A 22,434-nucleotide genomic window follows, 5' to 3' on the forward strand; every position below is an offset into this window, starting at 1 on the left:
AACTTTACATCCTCATATATTTCATAATTACTAACTTCTAAGTTTAAATCATCATGTATTACACAGTTACTAAATAGCCTCACTTTTGCTACATATACTCCCCGTATCTACTTCATTTTGCTTTACAGCAATAATATAATATAATACCTCAAAAAAAAAGAACATACCCTCATCCCCACCCTAACCCACCCAACCCTCCACCCTAACCCACCCAACCCTCCACCCTAACCCACCCAACCCTCCACCCTCTTGGTTGTCCTGGGAGCCCCTGCAGGCGATTTGTTTCCATGATCCCTTTTACCAGGCATCTGTTTCAGACCAGTATCCCTCCTTCTTAATTTTTATTTATTTATTTATTTATTTCTCCCCTCCTTGTTATCGCCCTTTTCTCCTGACTGATATATTCATATCTCTGCACCCTCTCACATAGATTTTTCCATTCTTCCACATTTGGCGGGCTGCTCGCTCCCCATCCTCTAGCCAGCACCACCCGCGCAAGCATTAACCCTTTTTCCCATTTCCTTTCACTTTCTCTGTTCACCCCAATTCTTCTGGTGTCCCCCAGCACTGCTATGCTAATCTCCAATGGGGCGTCGTGCCCCGTTGCTCTACTAAGGTCCTGGAATACTTGCGCCCAGTAACCCTGCACAATGGGACAGTACCAAATCAGATGGTCAAAATCAGCTCCCTCCTTACTACATTTCCAGCACTTTGCCTCCCCTGTTTTATACATCTTGCTCAATGCCCAGGGGGTAATATAAGTCCGGTGGAGGATAAAGAACTGCGTCAGTCGAAAATTACTAGAAATGGTGCTCCTTTTTATATTTTTATAAATACTTCTCCAATCCAGAATAGACGGTGTCACCTCTTGTGCCCATTTATTTTCACTATTAAATCTGATCACCCCTCCTAACCCCTTCTTTATTTTTTTATAAATCTGTGAAATTGATACTTTACTCCCTACTCCCTGATAACAAAATTCAGCAAATTCAGAGTGTTTAGTGTTAAAATATTCTCTGTTTTCTGTTAAATCAAAGGCATGTTTTAATCTACCATATCTAAACCATGTGAGACCATCTATATCTGTGTTAACCCCCATTTCCTCTAACGTCTTCACCTGTCCTTCCACCACCATCTGAGCCACAAACCTAATACCCTTTCTATCCCAAAATACATAGTCTTCCAACTTCCAGAACTCTCTTAAATTAAGATTTCCCCAAATAGGAGTAAACCTTAATGAGTGATTTATACCCAATAATTTTTTAACCTTAACCCAAACTAAGTGTATCATCTTACTGATTGGGCACTTCCTGCCCTTAATTATTAAAGCACCAGTTTCTAAGAGGCTAACTATATTATATTGGAGACCTCCAGTTTCCCCCTCCAGATAACGACGCAATCCATCATCCTCCATCATTAGCCACTGTAGCTGGGATGCATAATAGTAGCCACGAAAACAGGGAACAGACAGGCCTCCATCTTCCTCATCTAGCCATAAATATTTTTGTTTCAGCCTGACCCTCTTTCTCCCCCAGATGAGATCATTTATCAGTCTTTCTAATGAGTTAAAGAAGTGATCCCCTATCCATACAGGGCAGGAGGAAATAACATACAAAATCTGCGGCAGAAGGACCATCTTTATTATCGCAATTCGATCCGCCTGTCGGATTAACAGTTTTTGCCAGACACATATTTTTTCTCTAATCCTTTTTAAAAGAGGGTCAATATTTAGTTCTGGATACTCCTGTATCCTTGAACTAACCTTGATACCCAGATAATCAAACGACTCAGTGGATTTCAAAACTTTGACGTTAATTTCCTCCTGCCCTATTTCATAACCAATTGGGAGCAGCACCGATTTTGTCCAGTTCACCCTAAAGCCTGAAATTGAACCAAACTGATTTACTATTCCTATGAGGTATGATACCATTGGTATACCCCCCTCCACAAAGAACAGAATATCATCGGCATAGAGGCCTATCTTATCCAGTACACTTCTTCCACCAAACCCCCTAATTTGGTTGTCCGCTCGAACCTTGCATGCCAGCGGCTCAACAAATATGGCGAACAATAATGGGGAGAGTGAATGTGATTGCTTAATTCTGAACACAGCTACATCCCCAGTTATAAGAGGGTGTGCACACTTATGCAACCACATTATTTTTTATTTTATTTTTTTCCTACACCTAAAAGATTTCAGTTTGTTTTTCAATTGAGTTGTACAGTTTATAGGTCACATTAAAGGTGGAAAAAGTTCTGAAATTATTTATCTTTGTCTCATTTTTGACATCACAGAAACCTGACATTTTAACAGGGGTGTGTAGACTTTTTATATCCACTGTATATATATATATATATATATATATATACAGTGTATTAAGGATGAGCAGGGTTTGGTACAAACTTTGCTATTTTTCGTACAGCAGACTAACCTGAATATTTTCAGGTTAGTTTTGGACGAATCGACTAAAATGGCGCGTAGCAATAAGGAGTAAGAAGAAGGGTTCTCACATGGCCTTGAGAGGAAGTTGGGGGGGGGGGGGGCCTGCCCTGATTGACTCCCAGGCTGACACACAGCAGGCAGGGTGGTACCCTAGCAGAAAGTGCTGGGCTTTGAGAAAAGGTGGTTGGGTCTTACAGTGTCTGCCAGGAAAACAATCTGAGTCAGGGAGAGTGGAAAAAAAAAAAAATGAGGGTCAGTCAGAAATCAATTTTATTGCCAGAGAGAGTGAAGGGAAAGGCTAGGATTCCAAAGAAGAATTTTGTGTATTGTGTACTATAGAGAGAAGCAGGATAGTTGACAGACAAGGAAGAGCCAGCTCTCAGAAGTGCAGGTGCTTCTCTAAAGCAGCTAACTACAAGTAAATCCCCCCCCCCATTTACACAGAAATCCTTTTTTCTGTGGTGTTCAATTTAAATAAGCAGCATATATACGTGATTACTACAGCAATACTAATGGTTGACAACAATTGACCAGTGTGTATTAAGATGTAATTTAGTGTCAAGCCTCAATCATTTGTTATACTTATATTCAGTTTGCACGCAGTTGGAATTTACATTTTTTGGGGATTGTTAAATTTAATTCAATATTGTGGCAGTGGAGCTGCCAGAGGGCCATATGAGGGCCATTCAAATGGTGTATCTCACACAAAGGAAGCTAGGTGAGAACAAGAAAGGCTGGGAAAATATTTTTTTGCCTCTGTCTGCAGCAGCTAGGCTGATAATTAAGTTAATTAGCAGCCAGCTGAGGAGCTCAGGTAAATGTGGGCTGAGCGCCTCAATCAGTGCTCCCTGTCTGGGGAAGAAGCAGGCTGCTCCAAGGCCTGTGGGAGCCGGGACCTTATAACCCTTTGTGGGGTAAGCACAGTGTTGTGTTTTGGGGAGCTGGGTGGTAGATCCAGATAGAGAGGGAGAAATACTGTGTGGTCAGTGGCCAGACGGCCGAGGATTTGTGTTTATGATTTGTTTGGACTGCTGTAAAAGTGACAATAAAGCTGGTCGTGGCCATTTTGCACCCAAATATGCAGTGTTGGAGTGGCTTCTTGAGATGTGCCAACCGTCTAAGGTGAGTAGACGGCGATCCTGGAGAGCTAAGTGACTCCGAGTTGTCACATATGGTGGAGGTATGAAAATAGCACGTGAAGCTGGGTGCTGCAGAGCTTAAAGGGCCAGAAGCCTATTGTGGAAAAGCTGTGTTTGCAAGGAATTGATGCGTTGGAGTTTAACGGGCCAGAAGCCCAATCTAAAGAGACTGTGATCTCTGCTGATAAGACTGTGATGTCTGCGGTGCAAAATAAATGTGAATGCTGAGATTGTCTCTAGAAAGAGACACCTGGAGGTTGTGGTCTCTGATTAAAGTGGACTTGTTTGGTGAAAATTCTGTTGCCATGGGCCTCATAGAGGAATATGCCAGACAGTTGTGGCAGAAAAAGCAGCAGGAAAACATGGCCCCGCTGTTGGGTTACACCCAAAATAAAATGGTGCAGTTTGATCCAGAGCGGGAGGCTTTGGAGGCACAAATGCATTGGGCCCTGGAGACCTAGTCTTCAATGCTGAGTGGTCACTTTGTAAAAGTCCAAGGTGTCGGTGATGTGCTGGAAGTACTGTTAAGTGTGCTGAGCTTAGAGTGGAGTTCATACTGGGCAGTGACTTCCCATATTTCTGACAATTGTGGGATGGGGGAAGGTCTCCTGCAGAGCGTGCTGCTCAGCTACCTAAAAGGGAAAAGCCAGATGAGTCTCAGCCAAAAGTCCGTGAGGTGATGGTGGCTAGAGTCTCACTATCGGACAGTCTGAATTGTGACTAGACAATAGTGCAACCAGAGAAGTTGCTAGGAAAGAGTCCGGAGTGTGGTGGGACCATGCTGGTTGAGTGCCTGGATGATAACATCAGTAAGATCTGCACGCTGATGGATGTGGTGGTGTTGGCTGGTAATGAGCCAGAGATAGCTGTTGGTAGTAACCTGGAGTATAACACGGCCAAGGAGGATGTTCATGGTAGAGAAGTGTATTTAGTAGAAATGCTGCCCCCTGTAGGTCATGAGTGGAATGTAGAAGCGGAGACCCCCGCAGAGCTCACTCATTTCCTGGTTGAGAGGGTAGCCACCGAAGGGGATGGCAAGATTGGTCCTGTGGGTGCAGATGTAAGGTATGTCCCGGTCACATATATTACAAGCGATGTAGACCAGGTTGCCTGTGGTAACAACAGAGATAAGGTTATAAATAGGGATGAGCGAACCCGAACTGTATAGTTCGGGTTCGTACCGAATTTTGGGGTGTCCGTGACACAGACCCGAACCCGAACATTTTCGTAAAAGTCCGGGTTCGGGTTCGGTGTTCGGCGCTTTCTTGGTGCTTTTGTAAAGGCTGCAAAGCAGCCAAACAACAAGCATCATACTACTTGCCCCAAGAGGCCATCACAGCCATGCCTACTATTGGCATGGCTGTGATTGGCCAGTGCAGCATGTGACCCAGCCTCTATTTAAGCTGGAGTCACGTAGCGCCGCCCGTCACTCTGCTCTGATCAGTGTAGGGAGAGGATGCAGCTGCTGCTGTTAGGGCGAGATTAGGCAGTGATTTACTCTTCAAAAACACTTAATGAAGTGATCGATCTACAGCTGTGTATCATTCAACCTCTGCTATTTAATTGCTCACTGTTTTTAGGCTGCCCAGAGCGTTTTTCTGTCACTTTTTTCTGGGGTGATCGGCGGCCATTTTGTGTCTTGTGGCGCGCCAGCACAAGCTGCCACCAAATACATTTAACCATCAATAGTGTGTGTTTTTTTTTTGTTGCTATATCCTACATCAGGTGCTTGGCTGTGATTGCTATTTTATTGAGGGGTGAAATACAATTGCCAAAATAGCAGTACCCTAAATCTGGTGTTTCAGCTGTGGCTAGCCAATTGTAATACTGTCTGCTATCTGGCAAAGGATATATTTTTGTTCTGGGTTGAAATACAATTACCAACTTAGCAATTCCTTAAATCAATGGTTTCTGCTGTATCAGGCCAACTTTAAATCTATCCATAAAAGGGTATATTAGATTGAAGGTGCTGATAGGGTCATCCTCAATAACTTCACACGCTACCGTGCATTTCCAAGTCTAATTCTGTCCGTAAAAGGGATAGCTGTCACCCAGCGCCTAAATACTAGGCCTACAATTTATTCAGCTAAATCTGTGGTTATTGCTGTGGCTGGTCAAGTTATTTAGTGTCCCTCAAAGCACAGTTTTTGTTCTGGGTTGAAATACAATTCCCAACTTAGCAATTCCCACGTGGCCAGAGCTAGCCTTTTATGCCTTGGAGGTGCTGGCCTGCCCGGCGGCCAGCGTTTTGTCTGAAAGTGTATTCAGCACGGCAGGGGGCGTCATTAAAGACAAACGCAGCCGCCTGTCTACAGCCAATGTGGACAAACTGACGTTCATAAAAATGAACCAGGCATGGATCCCACAGGACCTGTCCATCCCTTGTCCAGATTAGACATTAACTACCTCCCCTTAACCATATATTATTGTACTCCAGGGCACTTCCTCATTCAATCCTCTTTTTATTTTCATTTTACCATTATATTGCGGGGCAACCCAAAGTTGAATGAACCTCTTCTCTGTCTGGGTGCCGAGGCCTAAAAATATCTGACTGTGGCCTGTTCCAGTGGTGGGTGACATGAAGCCTGATTCTCTGCTATGGGACCTCTCTCCAATTGATATTGGTTAATTTTTATTTATTTTATTTTGATTTTGATTCATATCCATATCCACATTTGTTTGCAGGGGATTTACCTACATTTTGCTGCCTTTTGCAGCCCTCTAGCCCTTTCCTGGGCTGTTTTACAGCCTTTTTAGTGCCGAAAAGTTTGGGTCCCTATTGACTTCAATGGGGTTCGGGGCGAAGTTCGGGTCGAGTTCGGACCCCGAACCCGAACATTTCCGGGAAGTTCGGCCGAACTTCTTGAACCCGAACATCCAGGTGTTCGCTCAACTCTAGTTATAAAGAGTGATGTGGTACATGTTGTGATGGATGCCCCAACATATGAGCTTGTATGGGATGATCTTCAGGGCGAGTCATACTGAGTATAAAGAGCCTAGTGAGGATAGAGACTCAGCACTGTCAGTGGTCAAAGAGTTAACTACTGAATGTCTGTTTGAAATGGCACTTCCACAAGCTCAAGGTGATGAGCTGTGTAATAAGGATGGAGATGAATTGAGGGTAATGTCCCAGGAAGGTGTATGAGAGAAAGAGGAGACAAATGCAGAGAAGGTAAAGGATTATTGTGCTGCCAATGTTGGGCTAGACCAACTAGAAGGTTTAGGGCAGCATTACCAATATTAGGTGGATGTACTATGTTCACAAGGTACAGAGGTGACAGGTCAGAGGGTGTCCTAATACAGGCAAAAGAGTAATATGCCTGTTGTAGTGACACATGGTGCAGTACTATGTTCTGGACGTGATGTTTAGCCATCTAAAGTCCTGGAGACATCTGAGAGGAATGATAGGTCTAAGAGGGAGAATCAGACTCTGTTAATTGGTCCAGGTGTAGGTCCTAAAAGGCAAATTATCAACCAGTCTGTATGTAATGATGAGATCAAGATGACAAGTCCCAGTGTGGTGATAGACTATGTACAGAAGTTTGTTATGCCATCAACATGGATGGGTATTTGTTTTGGTGTTAAAACAGATTCTCACTGGGATTTATACCATGTATTTAACGGGAAAAATCACAAAATCAATGTACGTGTAAGGCAAGTAAGAGAATGGAAGAGTGGTTTCATGAAGAAAATATGGAGGAGTAAGTCCATGTCTGAACAAGTGCCTTGTACGCCGATGGAGGGTGATGTACATGGTATGCCTACTGCAGAGGTGACCCCAGATGTTTCTACCACTATTAATTAAGGAAAAATTTAGCATCAAGCCTCAATCGTCTGTTTACATATATTTAGTTTCCACACGGTCGCAATTCAAATTTTCTATTTTGGGGGTTTAATTTAATTAAAAATTAAACTATATATATATATATATATTATTGCTGCAGCATTAAACAAGGTGTAGCAACAATCTACCTGTGTGTCATACCTCAATCGCCAGTTTAGGTACATTCAGTTTGCACATGTTCACAATTATTTTTTTTTGGGGGGGGGTTTAACTTAATTAAGCTGCATATGAATGTGATTACTGCAGCAATACCCATGGTGTGGCAGCAATCTACCTGTGTGTATTAAGGTGAAATATAGCATCAAGCCTCAATCTTCCATTTCCATATATTCAGTTTCCACACAGTTGGAAATTGTTGGGAGGGATTTTTTAATGTAATTAAACCTGTGTGTGTGTGTGTATATATAGATATATATAGATATATATAGATATATATAATTTATTTATTTTTTATTATTTATTTATAATATACTACACGGCACAAGATATAGCTGCAATGTACCTGTGAGGGATAACAAATTTACGCCTGAATCAGTTTCCATACATTCACATGTTTTTAATCAATTTTTCTGTTGATTACTACACCAATACACAGGGTGGTGGTGCACAACATTATCTGAGAAACCAAAAAATGTCCAGGCTATGGAAGGGTTCCAAACCGAAGACCCAGAGCCAGAATTTGAGTAGTAGCAGCACCAACTATCTGGCCAGAAATAGTAGTAAGAGTAGGCCACAGTTGTCCCTGCCGGCTTTCAGAAAGGTGCAACCTTATAGTTAAAGAAAAATAGTATGAGATTGTGAATTGGGTGGATCATAGTGATGAGTGGCAGGGGCAATATTTGAATTTGCGATATTTCACGAATATTTTGGCGAATATTCGTCATAAATTCGAGAATTTGCCAGTATTTTCTTGATTGCAAAAATCAGCAATGTAATATGCGCGTATTACGCGCACAATACAGACGTGGGTCACTGAGACTGGAGAAAATGGTTGGCACGGCAGAACATTACAATAGCTTTATATGCAGATAGAGTGCTCCAATATATTGAGCAAATCGGCACTCAATGGTGCGCATATTTTAGCGCAATACGTGCAACTTCACATTTTAGCAGGTCTAACTACATATTACTGATTGGTGCACTAAGCCGTATTGTGAACTTGTGACATCACAGCACTATGTCTGTAGCATGTATGTATGGTCAGCCACACTATATCACGATCTAACCTACACTGACTATCTCCCACTAACTATCTGTAATATATACCACGTAACTAACTATCTAATATAATGACACAGCAAAGCACAGAGCACAGCAATGACACTGCTGTCTCTCTCAGAACTTTAAAAAACTGCAGAAAATGGCTGCTGGGGAGGTTCTTATATAGTAAGGGGTAGGCAACTTTCCTATTGGTTGCTAGGGATGTTGCTAAGCTCAGACAAAGACATTGCAGCCTTCTCATTGGCCCACAAGCAAGAAGCAAGGAGGGATCATAGGTTCAGATGAAAAAAATCTAGAATATTTGCGAATACGAATATATAGCACTATATTCTGAATCTTCGCTAATTCTCGAAGTGGCGATATTTGCGATTAAAATTTACAATTCAAATATTCGCGCCCAACACTAGTGGCTCACTCCTCCCCTCAGTTGCAGCAGGATGATATGGAGGTGACTTCAGAGTCCGACAATGTGTAGTGAAACCAGGGGTCACAACATTCCTCCTGCTCCTCCCCCTTGCAACCACAAAGAAGGCTTTCAGTGGAGTCCTCCCAGTCATTTACAGACTCTTCTTAGAGGGAACACCTTCCTTTTTCCTAAGAAGTAGCAAGAAAACTCCACCACGCCTTACAGTAGATAGTCAAGAAAGTCTCTCTGTTGATGACTTGTGTGAAAGCCCTTACCGTTTGGGCTACCCTGAAGAGGAGGCTGGTGACCCCATACATACCTGTGTTGATGTTGGCAGTAATAGTGGCACCTGTAGGCATGGCATTGGTGGCGGGGGCAGCAAGAGTGGCAGTAGGGGAAAACGGACAGGACCCGGGAGCCAGAAAGAGGTGCTAAGAAGGAGGCAACATCAGTGGAGAAGGGCCATAGCCTCAGCAATCAGAGGCCACATACCTTTCAAAGAAAAGCCAGAGCCACGTCTGTTTCTGGATCTGGTGTTGCCATTGATGCTTTGGGTGGGTGAGGCCCAAAACATGCCAGATCTAAGCCCAGCTTGGCTGCCTGTAGCTCTGTGTGAGCAACTCCCGTATGGTGTTTTTTTCCACAAGGGGGGCACACAAAACCACAGAGGTGTGCAAGATCTGTGGGATTAAAATTTGCTGTGGCTGTTTAAACACAATTATAGGTACCAGAGCTCTATTACAGCACATGAGGCGGCATCACCAGATCCTTTGGGAATGCTGGCCAGTTGTATTTTCACAATCAGAAAAAGTCTGTTCTCCTTCTCCTGGTCCTCTCCTGGCAGTCAACCCGCATCCCCAAGCAGTATAGTATGTCTGTCATAATCATAATCATCATCACCTTCTTCTTGTCCTGCTAAGATTCCTCCTCGGCTCCATCTTAAGATATCTATAATGTAACGTTTGGCCATGAAAAAACTTTTCTCCAACAGCAATTAGATTGTTTACAAGCTAAACCCCCACCTGGCCACTTTGCTAGCGGTGTAGTCGCTGTAATACCATTGTAGTAGTGCCTTGTACTCTCATGTGGCAGAGAATGCAAGCCACTCCTTGCGATTCTCACTGTGCATCAAGGTGCACTCAATGGTGGACACCTGGAGCAGATGTTACGGGCAGGGACAGTACATGTCTTTCATGGCCCACTGGGTCAATCTTTTTTCCAGCAGTGGAGAGACAGCACCCCAGCAACATGAAAAGGGTCCCTTTGACCCCCTCCCACCATATCATGGGGCTGGCTTTTCCAGCAGAAACTTATCTGCCTCCTCCTTCATGGACACGGTCCCGTCCCCAACAACAGCAGGGTAGAGCATCGATCACACTTCTTCCTATCATATGTGTCAGATGCCACGCTGTTGGGGCTGATGGGCCTGGGAGAGAGAAGCCACCCCGTTTCCCTGGGGGTGATACAGGATGGAGCGGGAACGTTTGATACCATACAGTTGGTACAGCTCATTAATTAGAGTACCCTGGCCCAAATGTATCCTCCGTGGACACCCGAACACCTGTATAAAGTGTTTGCAGACCGCTTTAGCCGCCAACTCTGCCGTCTGGTCTCTGGTGGGTGCAGCCACCGCACACTTTGTGAAATGATCATGACTAGACAGTACGAGTGTCCCAAGATAGAGTACCCAATCTGTACATAATCGATCATAAGAAGCTCTAGGGGCTCTGAGATCCGGATGGCCTGGACAGGAGCCCGCTGTTCAGTACTCTTACTCAGCCACTTGAGCCACTTGAACGTTTTGTCGCTCCCAAAATTGTCTCATTTCATGGGCTTCCCGGTGGGCCTCCAATCCCAATGACATGGGAATGACAATCTGTTGCCGTTACTGCAGCTCTGACTGAAAGTATATGGTCCGACACAGGAGGCCCTGGGTAACAGTCAGCTTATCCCATTGCCTCAACAACCCTTGGAAAAAAAAGAAATCACAAAATGAAATGGCCTAAATGGGAGGAAGTGCTGAAAACCCCAAACACTGTAGTGTGTTTATACCCGGGGGAGCAATCCCTCCCCCGGGTATAAACACGCTACAGTGTTTGGGGTTTTGAGCACTTCCTCCAATTTAGGTCACTTAATTCTGTGGGGTTTTTTTTTCTTGAAATATATGGAATGTGCCATAGTTTATCATTTGTAACATTCGGTGCACCTGGTAGCCTGTGTCACATGGCCTGTTATAGGTGGGCCTCGCAGCTTTCTTCTACCCTCCCATTGTATTAGTGATCTTACTATGTAGGTATGTGGGAGTTTGGCTGTGAGTCTGACCTCAGCACCTATCAGACTGTGTTTACACACTGTACTGTAGGTAGGTTAACGGTAGGACCCATGCCACACTGAAATACCTTGACGGGGTCCCTTTGGCTCCGATATGTTCCTGACTGGAATATATTGGCCAAAGTCTCAGTTTTTAACATCAGCGAGAGGGTTTGGCCAGTATTTTCAGTAGCATATTATTGTGGTGCACCTTTTGCAGTGATTTATCAACAACCTTTGGCCCTCTGGAGTGAGACATTAGATCTTGGTCCGGACTCATTCTTTCACTTTCCCCAGGTCCGGGCAGCCATTATGTACTTTCTCCCAATCAGCCAACATCTTTCCCAGCACCATGGGCAACCCAGATGTCGCCCCACTTAAGTGTTCCATGTTCTGGAACATGGGTAATAGACCAAGGTCAGGAGTTTCAGTGTCCTCTAGCTCCTCATTGACACTCTGAGTCGACAACCCTACAGGGACTCGGGAGAGTACATCGGTGTTGCCGTTCTCCTTACCTGACCGGAACTTGATGCAGTATTGGTACTTAGAAAGGCCAACCACCTCTGCTCAACCGCACCGACCGTCATCACGGTCACCTCTGCACCTGTCAGGTACTCTGATCCTTTCGGTCATGGCCCACCCCAGTGCCAGTAGTTCCAATTTAAAGGAGCTACAGTTGTCAGGGTTGCTCTTTAAGCAATGACTCTTTCACATCCATCTTGGACTTGGGATAACATGGCCCCCAAACCATGTAGACTTCTGTCAGTGTACAGCAGGAATGGGGTGTTGAACCGTGCATACGCCAAAATCGGAGCACTGTTCAGCGCCCCCTTCATGGCTTCAAAGGCCTCTTGTTGCCTGGGTCTCGATGGGATGATTTTGGGCCCCCCGCAGTGCCCCTTGATAACTCGTTTAACTGGCCCACCAAATGAGCAAATGAGCAAATTTGTTTATAAGTCCCACAAATGCCTGCAGCTGTCGTAGTGTAAGCGGCTGGGGCCACTTCTGTATGGCCTCCACCTTGCTGGGTGACCAAATGTCCCAAATACTCTATCTGCTGTCTAAACAGTTGACACTTCTTGGGCTTGATCTTGAGCCCATGGTCTCACAGCCATCCTAGGACATGTTGCAGCTTCTGGAGGTCATCCTCAAAGGAGGCCCCAAACCCTACTACGTCGTCCAGGTACATCAATACCGACTGGAAGTTGATATCCCCCAGACGGTGTTCCATGAACTGCTGGAATGTTCCTAGGGCATTGGACAGACCAAACGTCATCCGGTTAAACTCAGAGTCCCATAGGTAGGATAAAGGCCGTATTTGCTTTGTCCTTCTTGGCCACTGGCACCTGCCAATACCAACTGGCCAGGTCAAGAGTCAAGAAGAACTTTGCATGACTCAGGGTGGACAATGACTCCTCAATCCATGGAAGGGATGGGAGACTCCCATCTTTCTTATACACCAAGACTACTGGAGCAGCCCAAGGACTTTGACTCTCCTGGATCACCCAGTTTTCCAACATGCCAGCCACCATGTCCTTTACCTCCTGGTACATTTTAGGCAGGATTTGTCGGTGCAGCGTCCCCAGTGGGGATTTTGTGCTTAATTTGCGGAAGCACACCCAAAGTCCTTATCATGTCTCGAACGCCTCCTGAAATTCCCAAAAGGTGTCTTCCAGAAACTTCTGTTGTCCATTTAGTCAGGGTCTTGCAGTCAACCCCATCCGGACCATGATCATCCGACAGTTCCACTCCGCTGTTGGGGTCTCCCTTTGATGGACCTTTACCGCATAGGTCCAGGCTGATCTCCTATCTGAAGCCTTTGTCAAGGAATGTGCCCTTCGGATATTCAGCTGTCGTCCAGCCCCCACCGGCAGCATCAATATTTGTTCATGTCGAGATGGGATCTTCACCAGGGTCCTCCACGACACCGTCACGTGTCCAATGGGCTGACCGGACCTGTTGCTCTTTCACAGACTACAGCTTCTCATCATCTGCTGTAGAACCTTCTGGGTTGGCTAATGTGTGGTGACCTGTTGCCAATACTTTGGCCCTTTTTGGCATAGAGTTGATGGTCTAGGTCTCTCAGCACATTTATACCTACTCTCACATCCATTCCTCTCCAGGACGAATGGTCGACTCCCTTCTTGCCGACGTTTTGCCCAAACATTCGGACCTTCATCCAGACTATCCCTTCGACGTCATTCTCTCTGTTATTTGCAGCCATCTGCCTGGTTATGCTCCCGTCTTCCATCCCATCCAAAATATGTCCAAAGTGTCTTTCGAAGAACTCTAGAGGCATAACAGTTCACTCCGACCCTGTATCAACTAGGCAGCGTACCTTATGGCTTTTCAACTCTGCTTTTATAATGGGGCTGCTGTCATACAGGTCGTGTTCCTCATGCATAGGGCTTAGCTTCTGGTGTACTGCCGCAGGATGCCCAGCTACTGCAGCGGTCAGAAGTTTAACATCGGCTCAGACTTCACCTGTTCTGGGCACTCTCTGGCCATATGGCAGTACTGTCGAGTGTCGACAAGCCCAGCAGAGACACTCTTTTGATGAGCTCTGCACTTGAGTTATCCTGTGTAAAGTGGTGCTTGCGCTGGGGTCATTTCCAGAGGCCAGGGTGATCCTGCCTTCATCTGGGACACTTCCAGCCAAAGTTCTCTCAATTCTGTCTTTAAGGCCTGGACCACATCCTTTAAGGACTCTGAGTCTTCAGATGCAGACCGACCTCCTGTAGCATGGGTGCTACTCACTACTCTCACCACCACAGGCATTTGCTCTTCCTCCCTCTCCACGGCGGCTAGGTAGACACTGTAGAATGTCATGTAGGGCGTCATCCGTGTCATCTCTTGCAATTTGTCCTGAAAGAACTTATTGGAGAGCCCTATGAACTGGTCTCTTAGTAGCCAGTCCACCTCCTGGAAGGCTCCCATGGCCTCTGGGTCTCATCGCTGTATTTCATTTGACGTCTCTTTTAGGGCATTCGAGTACTGCATCAGGGTCTCGCCTTCTCGCTGTGGTCAGTTGAAGAAGGGGCTCTGCAGCTGCACTTCTTTAGAACACTCCCCCTGGGCTCTATCGAGCAGGGAGAATATTCTCTAGGGTGGCTCTCTCGGATTCGGGCCTTACCATGTCCATCTGATGTCACCCTCTAGAGCCCCCAACGCAACCTCTGCCTGCAGCTCGGGGGTCAGGTTACACATTCTAACCGCACTTTACACACTTTCAGTCCAGTCCTGCAACGTCATGTTTTTACTGTCAAATTTTGACAGATTACGCAATAGTGCCCCCCCACAGGGACGTACCCTACTGGGGCGGGCATGGCTGGGACAATCTGTATCAGCGGTGTTGGGACAAGTTGGCCTTGCACTGGCGCACCCTGAGATGGGTCCTAGACCGGTGCCATTTGCACTGGGGAAGGTCCCCTGCTGCTTTCCAGTTCATAACGGTTGCTGTATCCTGCCAACTATGCCAATTTGTAAGCCGTGTACCAGGATGGGCTCCCCAGCATACAGCAAAGTCACGAACGAGGAAAACAACTCTACCACCAGCTTTTGCCAAAACAGAATTTTACTTAAACGTGGTAATGAACACAGCCACAAATGCTGGGAACATACAGTAAATTTACTTACACCCAGCGCGAAGGCTGAGACCCTTGTGCTGCACAGTACGGCACCCTCTGATGGATGCAGGAGGAAAGTTCAGTAGTTTACCTACTGACAGGCATGACTAAACTGCCACACCTGATCTGTTATTACCCTAAAAAAACAAGAACAATTGTTTGAGTGTGTGGTTCAGGCTAGCCTACTGTGCATCACAACAGCTTACAAAGCTCTACAGTATTCCCCCTCCCGCTTTTTTATGGCGGTGCAGTCTAAGTGCTGCACGGGTCTCCCGTGCAGCGGGGAGCGGGGATCTAGATCTCACATGAGAGCCGCAGCCCTGCTCTAACAGCCCGGACCATCAGGAGTTTACATGCCGTGGGCAATGGCGCCCGCCCAGGCTCGGACTGGCCCACAGGGTTACAGGGGAATCCCCCGGTGGGCCCCTGAGCAAGGTGGGCCCCTAGTCACCCACCCTCTGCACACATGGCACACAACACAGTAGACTTACTGCACTACATACATATATTCAATGTAAAGCACCTTAACTAGCCTATGTTCATATAAAAACTTGTTAGATTATTTATTATATTTAAATGTATTCATACGGTGGGCCCCCAAAATAAATTTTACTGGTGGGCCCTTGGCAGCCCAGTCCGACACTGTGCCCGCCCCATGTAAAGTGCTGACAGAGGGAGCAGACTCCCTCTGTCTCCCATTGGCACCCCCACAAATGCGATCGCAGGGTGCCGATGTGTGTGAAGGCTGCCTGGGGTCTTATGTATCCCCCAGACCAGCCTTGAGTAATTTCTATGGCGCAGCCTACTGGTCAATGTCAGAATAGCACTGATATTAAAATGCAATGCACTATAGGGATAGTGCATTGCATTTTAAAAGCAATCAAAAAGCTGTCTGTTTTAGTCCCCATGTGGGACTATTAAGTGGTAAAAATAAAATAAAAAAATCATTTATTCAATTTAAAAAAATCCCATAAAAAATTACGCTTTTTTTTCATTTGAAAATACTATTTTCAATGAAAAAAATAGCAAAAATAAAATCTTCCCCATATGTTTGGTATTGCCACATCCGTAGCGACCTGGACTACATAAATATCACGTAAATTATCCCCTATGGTGAACACCATAAAAAAAAATTTTTATTCTTAGTTGCCACTGAAAAAAACTCAATAACAATTCCATTTACTCCAAAATGATACCAATGAAAAATACAAGTCATCCCCCAAAAATCATGCCCTCACACAACTCCATATAAAGAAAAAGAAAAAAGTTATGGGTCTTGGGAAGCTGCAATGCAAAAACATTGTTTTATTTCTTTTATTGTAAAAAAGTAGTAAAACGCAAAAAAAAACTATATGTATTTAGTATAACTGTAATCGTACTGACCCAGAGAATAAAGATATTATGTTATTTATACTGAAAAATTAAAGCCGTAAAATGTATAACTTAAAAACGCTGTGGCAGTATTGCTGTTTTTCCTATCTCCCTCTCAGAAAGAGTTAATAAGAGTTAATCAAAGTTATGTCTACACCAAAATGGCGCCATTAAAAACTACAACTTGTCCCGCAAAAAAACAAGCTCTCATAAAGCTATATAGACAGAAAAATAAAAAAGTTATAGCTCTTGGTCAGAAAACCACTTGGTCAGTAAGGCCCAAAACGGAATGGTCACTAAGGGGTTATTGTGTTTGTGTTTCATGTAAAATGTGCTTTTGCCTGAGTTCCCATAAATTTGCAAAGAGAGGGGAAGGTTCTAACAAACCTCCCAGGGCTGACTCCGCCCTGCCCTCTGAGAGGAGAAGAGTGTGATGTCTGAGGAAAAAGCTGCACCTCAGCAGCCATTTTGGAGAGTTGGTTCCATGTACCAGCCCATAGATGGGGAAAAATTACAGAAGATCAAGGCAACCCAGAGAGGGAGTGAAAATATTGGCAAAGGAAGGTAATTGTAGGTTATCAGGCTCTAGTCCCCTATGCATTTGGTGGAGAGATTCTAAGCTACCAGCTGCCCACCATAACCAAAGACATAATAGCCACCTGTCAGGAGATATTATTCCTAGAGAGGATACAGAAATATATGACTATACAGTACAGCATAGTACATCCCTCCAGCCTGGAGAAACAAGGGAGAAATATTGATTGCTATAGAGTGGAACTACCCCTTGTGCAACTTTTGTGAACTAACCTGAGCCATTGTAGAAGCTGCTTTGCTGTAAATGACTTTTGCATACATTAATGACCTTTGGATCAGCTTTAGTAAAGTACTGGGAATTTGTTAATTGAACTGGTCTCCTTATTGTGCAAACATATCACCTATTTGCACCCAAGGGTGCTGGCGTCACAAACACTTGGGACCCTGCCTCCCCTGCACCTTAACCCCCCCCCCCAAGGGCACCTCAACCACCATCTGGCAGGAGTCCCTGGACAACAGTGTGCACCAAAGGAACTAGTGCTGTCCTTCCATTTACTGCAAACCGGCCCAGGGAGCTCTTTAGAACTGTGAGTAAATAACTATTACCCTATTGGCCCACCATAACTCACATATTGCCCCTGCGGCCTGGTCGCTGCACATGGTTTACATTTTTTTATTTACTTTTTATAGTCACAGATCATGAAAGAATACAATTGCACCTGACTGTAAAAAAAAAAAAGGAAAAATGATGCCCCAGCTACGATCCTAAGGAACCAACAAAACTAAGTAGCATCCAGGTATCAACCTGCCCAAAAGCCTAAGTTATGGTATGTCTGTAGGTGACTATGTGGTGCAAGAGTCTTACAGTACATACAGATGACTACTACAGTTGACTCCTAGTGCTCTATTACATGTATGTTGAACAGTGAGACCTTTCCTAACATTAGAAGTCCCTAGGCTATAATAGGAAAGTAATGGACACCAAACTGTGTGCCCAAAACAAGTGTATTCAACACAAGCCCACGCTGCCCCCATCAACAACATATGTGTGTACAACCTATACTTACAGGATTGTGGATGATTTCGTCAGACATGGTGACTGGTAATACTAGCAGATATCTTCTGAGTTTCTGAGATGTCCCAAGCAAGGCTTGAGAACGTTACTTATTGCCAGGCTCCTGAATGTCGTCCAGAGCTCCGCCTAGTGGGCAGATCTGGACGTGGAAAAAGTTAAAAACATTTGGGTTTACTAGTCACAAGGTGTCATCTTGTTGCTGTGAATCTTTACTTTTAGTCACATTTTAGGTTGTACAAAGAAAAAAAGCTCTATTAATCACTTTTCAGATGATTATTCAGCTGTGGTTTGGTAATGCATGCAGCCATGAGTCTAACCTCGGGCAGCAACTCCGTAGTCATTAATTGCAAAGTATTTTCATCCAGAAATTTCAAAAAATGATACTTAGTTACAATTATTAACTTGTCCTAAAAATGCAGATTACAACACAGGGTCCCTTTTGCCTTCAGAACTGCCTTAATTCTACGTGGCATTGATTCAACAAGGTGCTGATAGCATTCTTTAAAAATGTTGGCCCATATTGATAGGATAGCATCTTGCAGTTGATGGAGATTTGAGGGATGCACATCCAGGGCACGAAGCTCCCGTTCCACCACATCCCAAAGATGATCTATTGGGTTGAGATCTGGTGACTGTGGGGGCCATTTTGGTACAGTGAACTCATTGTCATGTTCAAGAAACTTATTTGAAATGATTCGAGCTTTGTGACATGGTGCATTATCCTGCTGGAAGTAGCCATCAGAGGATGGTTACATGGTTTTTATGAAGGGATGGACATGGTCAGAAACAATGATCAGGTAGCCCGTGGCATTTAAACGATGGCCAATTGTCACTAAGGGGCCTAAAGTGTGCCCAGAAAACATCCCCCACACTATATACCACCACCAGCAGCCTGCACAGTGGTAACAAGGCATAATGGATACATGTTCTCATTCTGTTTACGCCAAATTCGGACTCTACCATTTGAATGTCTCAACAGAAATCGAGACTCAGACCAGGCAACATTTTTCCAGTCTTCAACAGTTCAATTTTGGTGACCTCGTGCAAATTGTAGCCTCTTTTTCCTATTTGTAGTAGAGATGAGTGGTACTCGGTGGGGTCTTCTGCTGTTGTAGCCCATCCACCTCAAGGTTGTGCGTGTTGTGGCTTCACAAATGCTTTGCTGCCTACCTCGGTTGTAACGAGTGGTTATTTCAGTCAACGTTGCTCTTCTATCAGCTTGAATCAGTCGGCCCATTCTCCTCTGACCTCTAGCATCAACAAGGCATTTTCGCCCACAGGACTGCCGCATACTGGATGTTTTTCCCTTTTCACACCATTATTTCCAAACCCTAGAAATGGTTGTGCGTGAAAATCCCAGTAACTGAGCAGATTGTGAAATACTCAGAACGGCCCGTCTGGCACCAACAACCATACCACGCTCAAAATTGCTTAAATCACCTTTCTTTCCCATTCTGACATTCAGTTTGGAGTTCAGGAGATTGTCTTGACCAGGACCACAACCCTACATGCATTAAAGCAACTGCCATGTGATTGGTTGACTAGATAATCGCATTAATGAGAAATAGAACAGGTGTTCCTAATAATTCTTTAGGTGAGTGTATATTAATATTCGTTATTCAAATATTCACAACCAACACTAGTGATTAGGACAGGTTTTGTGTGTACTAACTGGATGGTGGCCATTTTATTTCTCCTCATGATTGCTCCCCAGACAAAACAAACCATTATAATTAATGAAAGGTATTTGAGAATATATTTAGACTAAAGTAATATTTAAGTATTTTCATTTTCCTAATTCCCAGAGAACCCCTTTAATGTAAAATTCCTCGAGAAAGGTACGGAAAACATCTTTACAAAAAAGCAACAATTCTGTAAGGAGGCTGAATAATTACTGTGTTAAGACATATGATAATACAGGGCATGGATGGCCAGATGGAAAGGAACTGACATATATAAAGCAGTGACATCAGATGTGAGCCATCCATGGCCCTTGCACCATCTGAATTCACACGTGATGAGTAGCATTTATTTAGAATCCCTAATGAACCCCAGGATGCATTGAATAGGGGGCTGCAATAAATTATCAACTTAGGAGCACAGGGGCTCAGTCAATGATCCTACAGCCAAAACTATAGGTCTGAAACTAGGAAGAAAAACGTAAACGCTCAGTGCCTGTATTGCGGACCGTAAATGGCTGGTCTGCAATATATGGGTGCAGGCCGTGTGCACACTGTGGGGCAGATGTTATTTATTTGAATGGCTCCACATTTGCCAGATACAGCCAAAAATAGGACTTCACCTATCTTTTTGCAGTGCGGAGGCATGGTTCAGAAGTCCACAAAAGCAGTACAAAGCACTTCCATGGGATTTCAGTCAATGCCTCCGCACGCAAAAAAATAGAATATGTTCTATTTTTTTTGCAGCATAGAACTTATCTTTTGAATCGCTGACCCACTTAAGTGAATGGGCGTGCAAATGGCGTGCACTCGGCCGGCACCTGTGCATTGCAGACCGCTATTTGATGCCCACAGCATGTGCACGGGGCACACACGCTCGTGTGCATGAGCCCTTATGGGACTTTGGAAGAGCTTGGAAAATAGTTATCACAGGATTTTGAACAGAAAAATATTCTAGCTGTTTCTGAGAAACAGTCCATAGCTCTACCCTCAGAATAGAGGTAAATTCACTTTGAGAGCTACGGGTAGGTCAGTGTCCACTATAGTATAAATGTCTTGTTCACACATCATTGGTTTTACTTGTTTTTAATTAGAGATGATCGAATTTCTCAAAAATTTGATTCAGCCGATTCGTCGGATTTTCCCGAAAAAATTCAGTTTGATCTGGATTTATTTGTGGCGAATCACATAAAAAAACGTCTATTTCCTGGCTGCAGAGAGCCTTTATAGTTGTGTAGAACACTGTCTTGCAGTAACATGCGTAGGGAGTCTGCTGTGGTAGTGAAATAATACTGTGAGTCCGTATGAAAATAATGTATTTGGTGTAAATCAGGCGAGGGGCATAGTTGGAGACATTGACGTCACAAGAGATACAGAGCTGGGGGGGTTTGCTTTGAAATAAAAAAATGTCACCACTGCGTAATTTGGCACATACAGCAAAAGAAGGTGTACAATCACCCATAAATTTTCCGAAAAAAAAGCCATTGTCATATAAAGGATTTCACCACTAAGTAATTCGGTCCATACCGCATTAGGAGGTGTACAATCACCCATAAATTTTCCCCAAAAAAGCCTGTGTCACATACAAAATGCAAAGAGGGCTTTACCACATATAACTGCAATGCTGAGCAGCAAATAGGCCCTTATTATTTTCAACTTTTACACTACACAAGGCTTTTCAACATATAAGTGCAACGCTGAACGGCGAATATATTTTTATTTTGCCTACAGATTCCTTTTGCTATGGCTTTTCACAGGGAGCAAGGATGTTCCGCAAAATTCTGATGGAACTCCTGATCTTAAGAAACTGGACTTCGAATCCAAAGCAGAGGCTGTCATGTCTTGTGTGCTCTGAAGATCGCATTCAGACGGAGCAGATAAAAAATACATAAGTGTTTTTAACTTACTGAAGCTGTTTGATTTAATTGTGAATAGATGGTAAAGGCAAAGTCTGCTAGTGTGTTGTCATCAGCGTCTTCATTATGTTTACTGCAGGACCCACAACGACGTACTTCTGTCCATACAGCAAAAGGAGGTCAACAATCACCCATTAATTCTCCCCAAAAAAGCCTGTTTCACATAAAAAATTTCACCACTTCGTAATTTGGTCCGTACAGCAAAAGAAGGCATACAATTGCCCATCAATTTTCCCAGAAAAAAAAAACATGTTTGAAATACAAAATTTCACCAATGAAAGGATAATGGAATTTGGTTCATACAGAACAAAGTCTACAATCACCCATCACTTTTCCCCCCCAAAAACCTGTTTCACATAAAAAAAATTTCACCACTACGTAATTCGGTCCATACAGAAAAAGGGCTTCACCACATATAACTGCACCGCTGAACAGCAAATAGGCCCTTATTCTTTGCCACTTTTACATTACACAAGCCTTTCAACATATAAGTGCAATGCTGAACGGCGAATATATTTTTATTTCGTCACTAATACACAGAAAACAGGGCTGTAGAATATATCACTGCACCGCACAAGGGCAAATATATTTTTCTTTTGCCACTAATACACGGCACAAAGGGCTTTACAACATATAACTGCACCGCACAAGAGCAAATAAGGCGTACTGTAGAAATATTTCCTTGTAATAAACCCTGTTAATGACTGTCACTTGCACCCCAATAACAAGAACGGTTTGCTGGAATGACAGAGCTGTATAATGGCTATTTGGATCCCCAGTCAGTGCAGCAAGGTGTAATAGGATTGTTCCTGTTACCCAGGCTCTAAACTCCTCTACTGAACCCTGTTCTACATAAATGATTCCTCTCTA

The 22,434-nt window shown here is 44.1% G+C and overlaps 1 protein-coding gene across 1 annotated transcript in view; it reads right to left on the reverse strand.

Moving 5' to 3' along the window:
* The window catches only part of LOC122942473 (galectin-9B-like), a 90,796-nt gene extending 72,700 nt beyond the window's left edge, over positions 1-18,096 (reverse strand). The window contains exon 1 of the mRNA XM_044300115.1: positions 17,962-18,096. Within this exon, the coding sequence (XP_044156050.1) occupies positions 17,962-17,988 (27 nt within the window). The 5' untranslated portion in view covers positions 17,989-18,096. The remainder of the gene's footprint in view (positions 1-17,961) is intronic.
* Between the last annotated feature and the right edge of the window lie 4,338 nt (positions 18,097-22,434).

This window comes from Bufo gargarizans, chromosome 6, assembly GCF_014858855.1.
Source record: "Bufo gargarizans isolate SCDJY-AF-19 chromosome 6, ASM1485885v1, whole genome shotgun sequence".
NCBI lineage: Eukaryota > Metazoa > Chordata > Amphibia > Anura > Bufonidae > Bufo > Bufo gargarizans.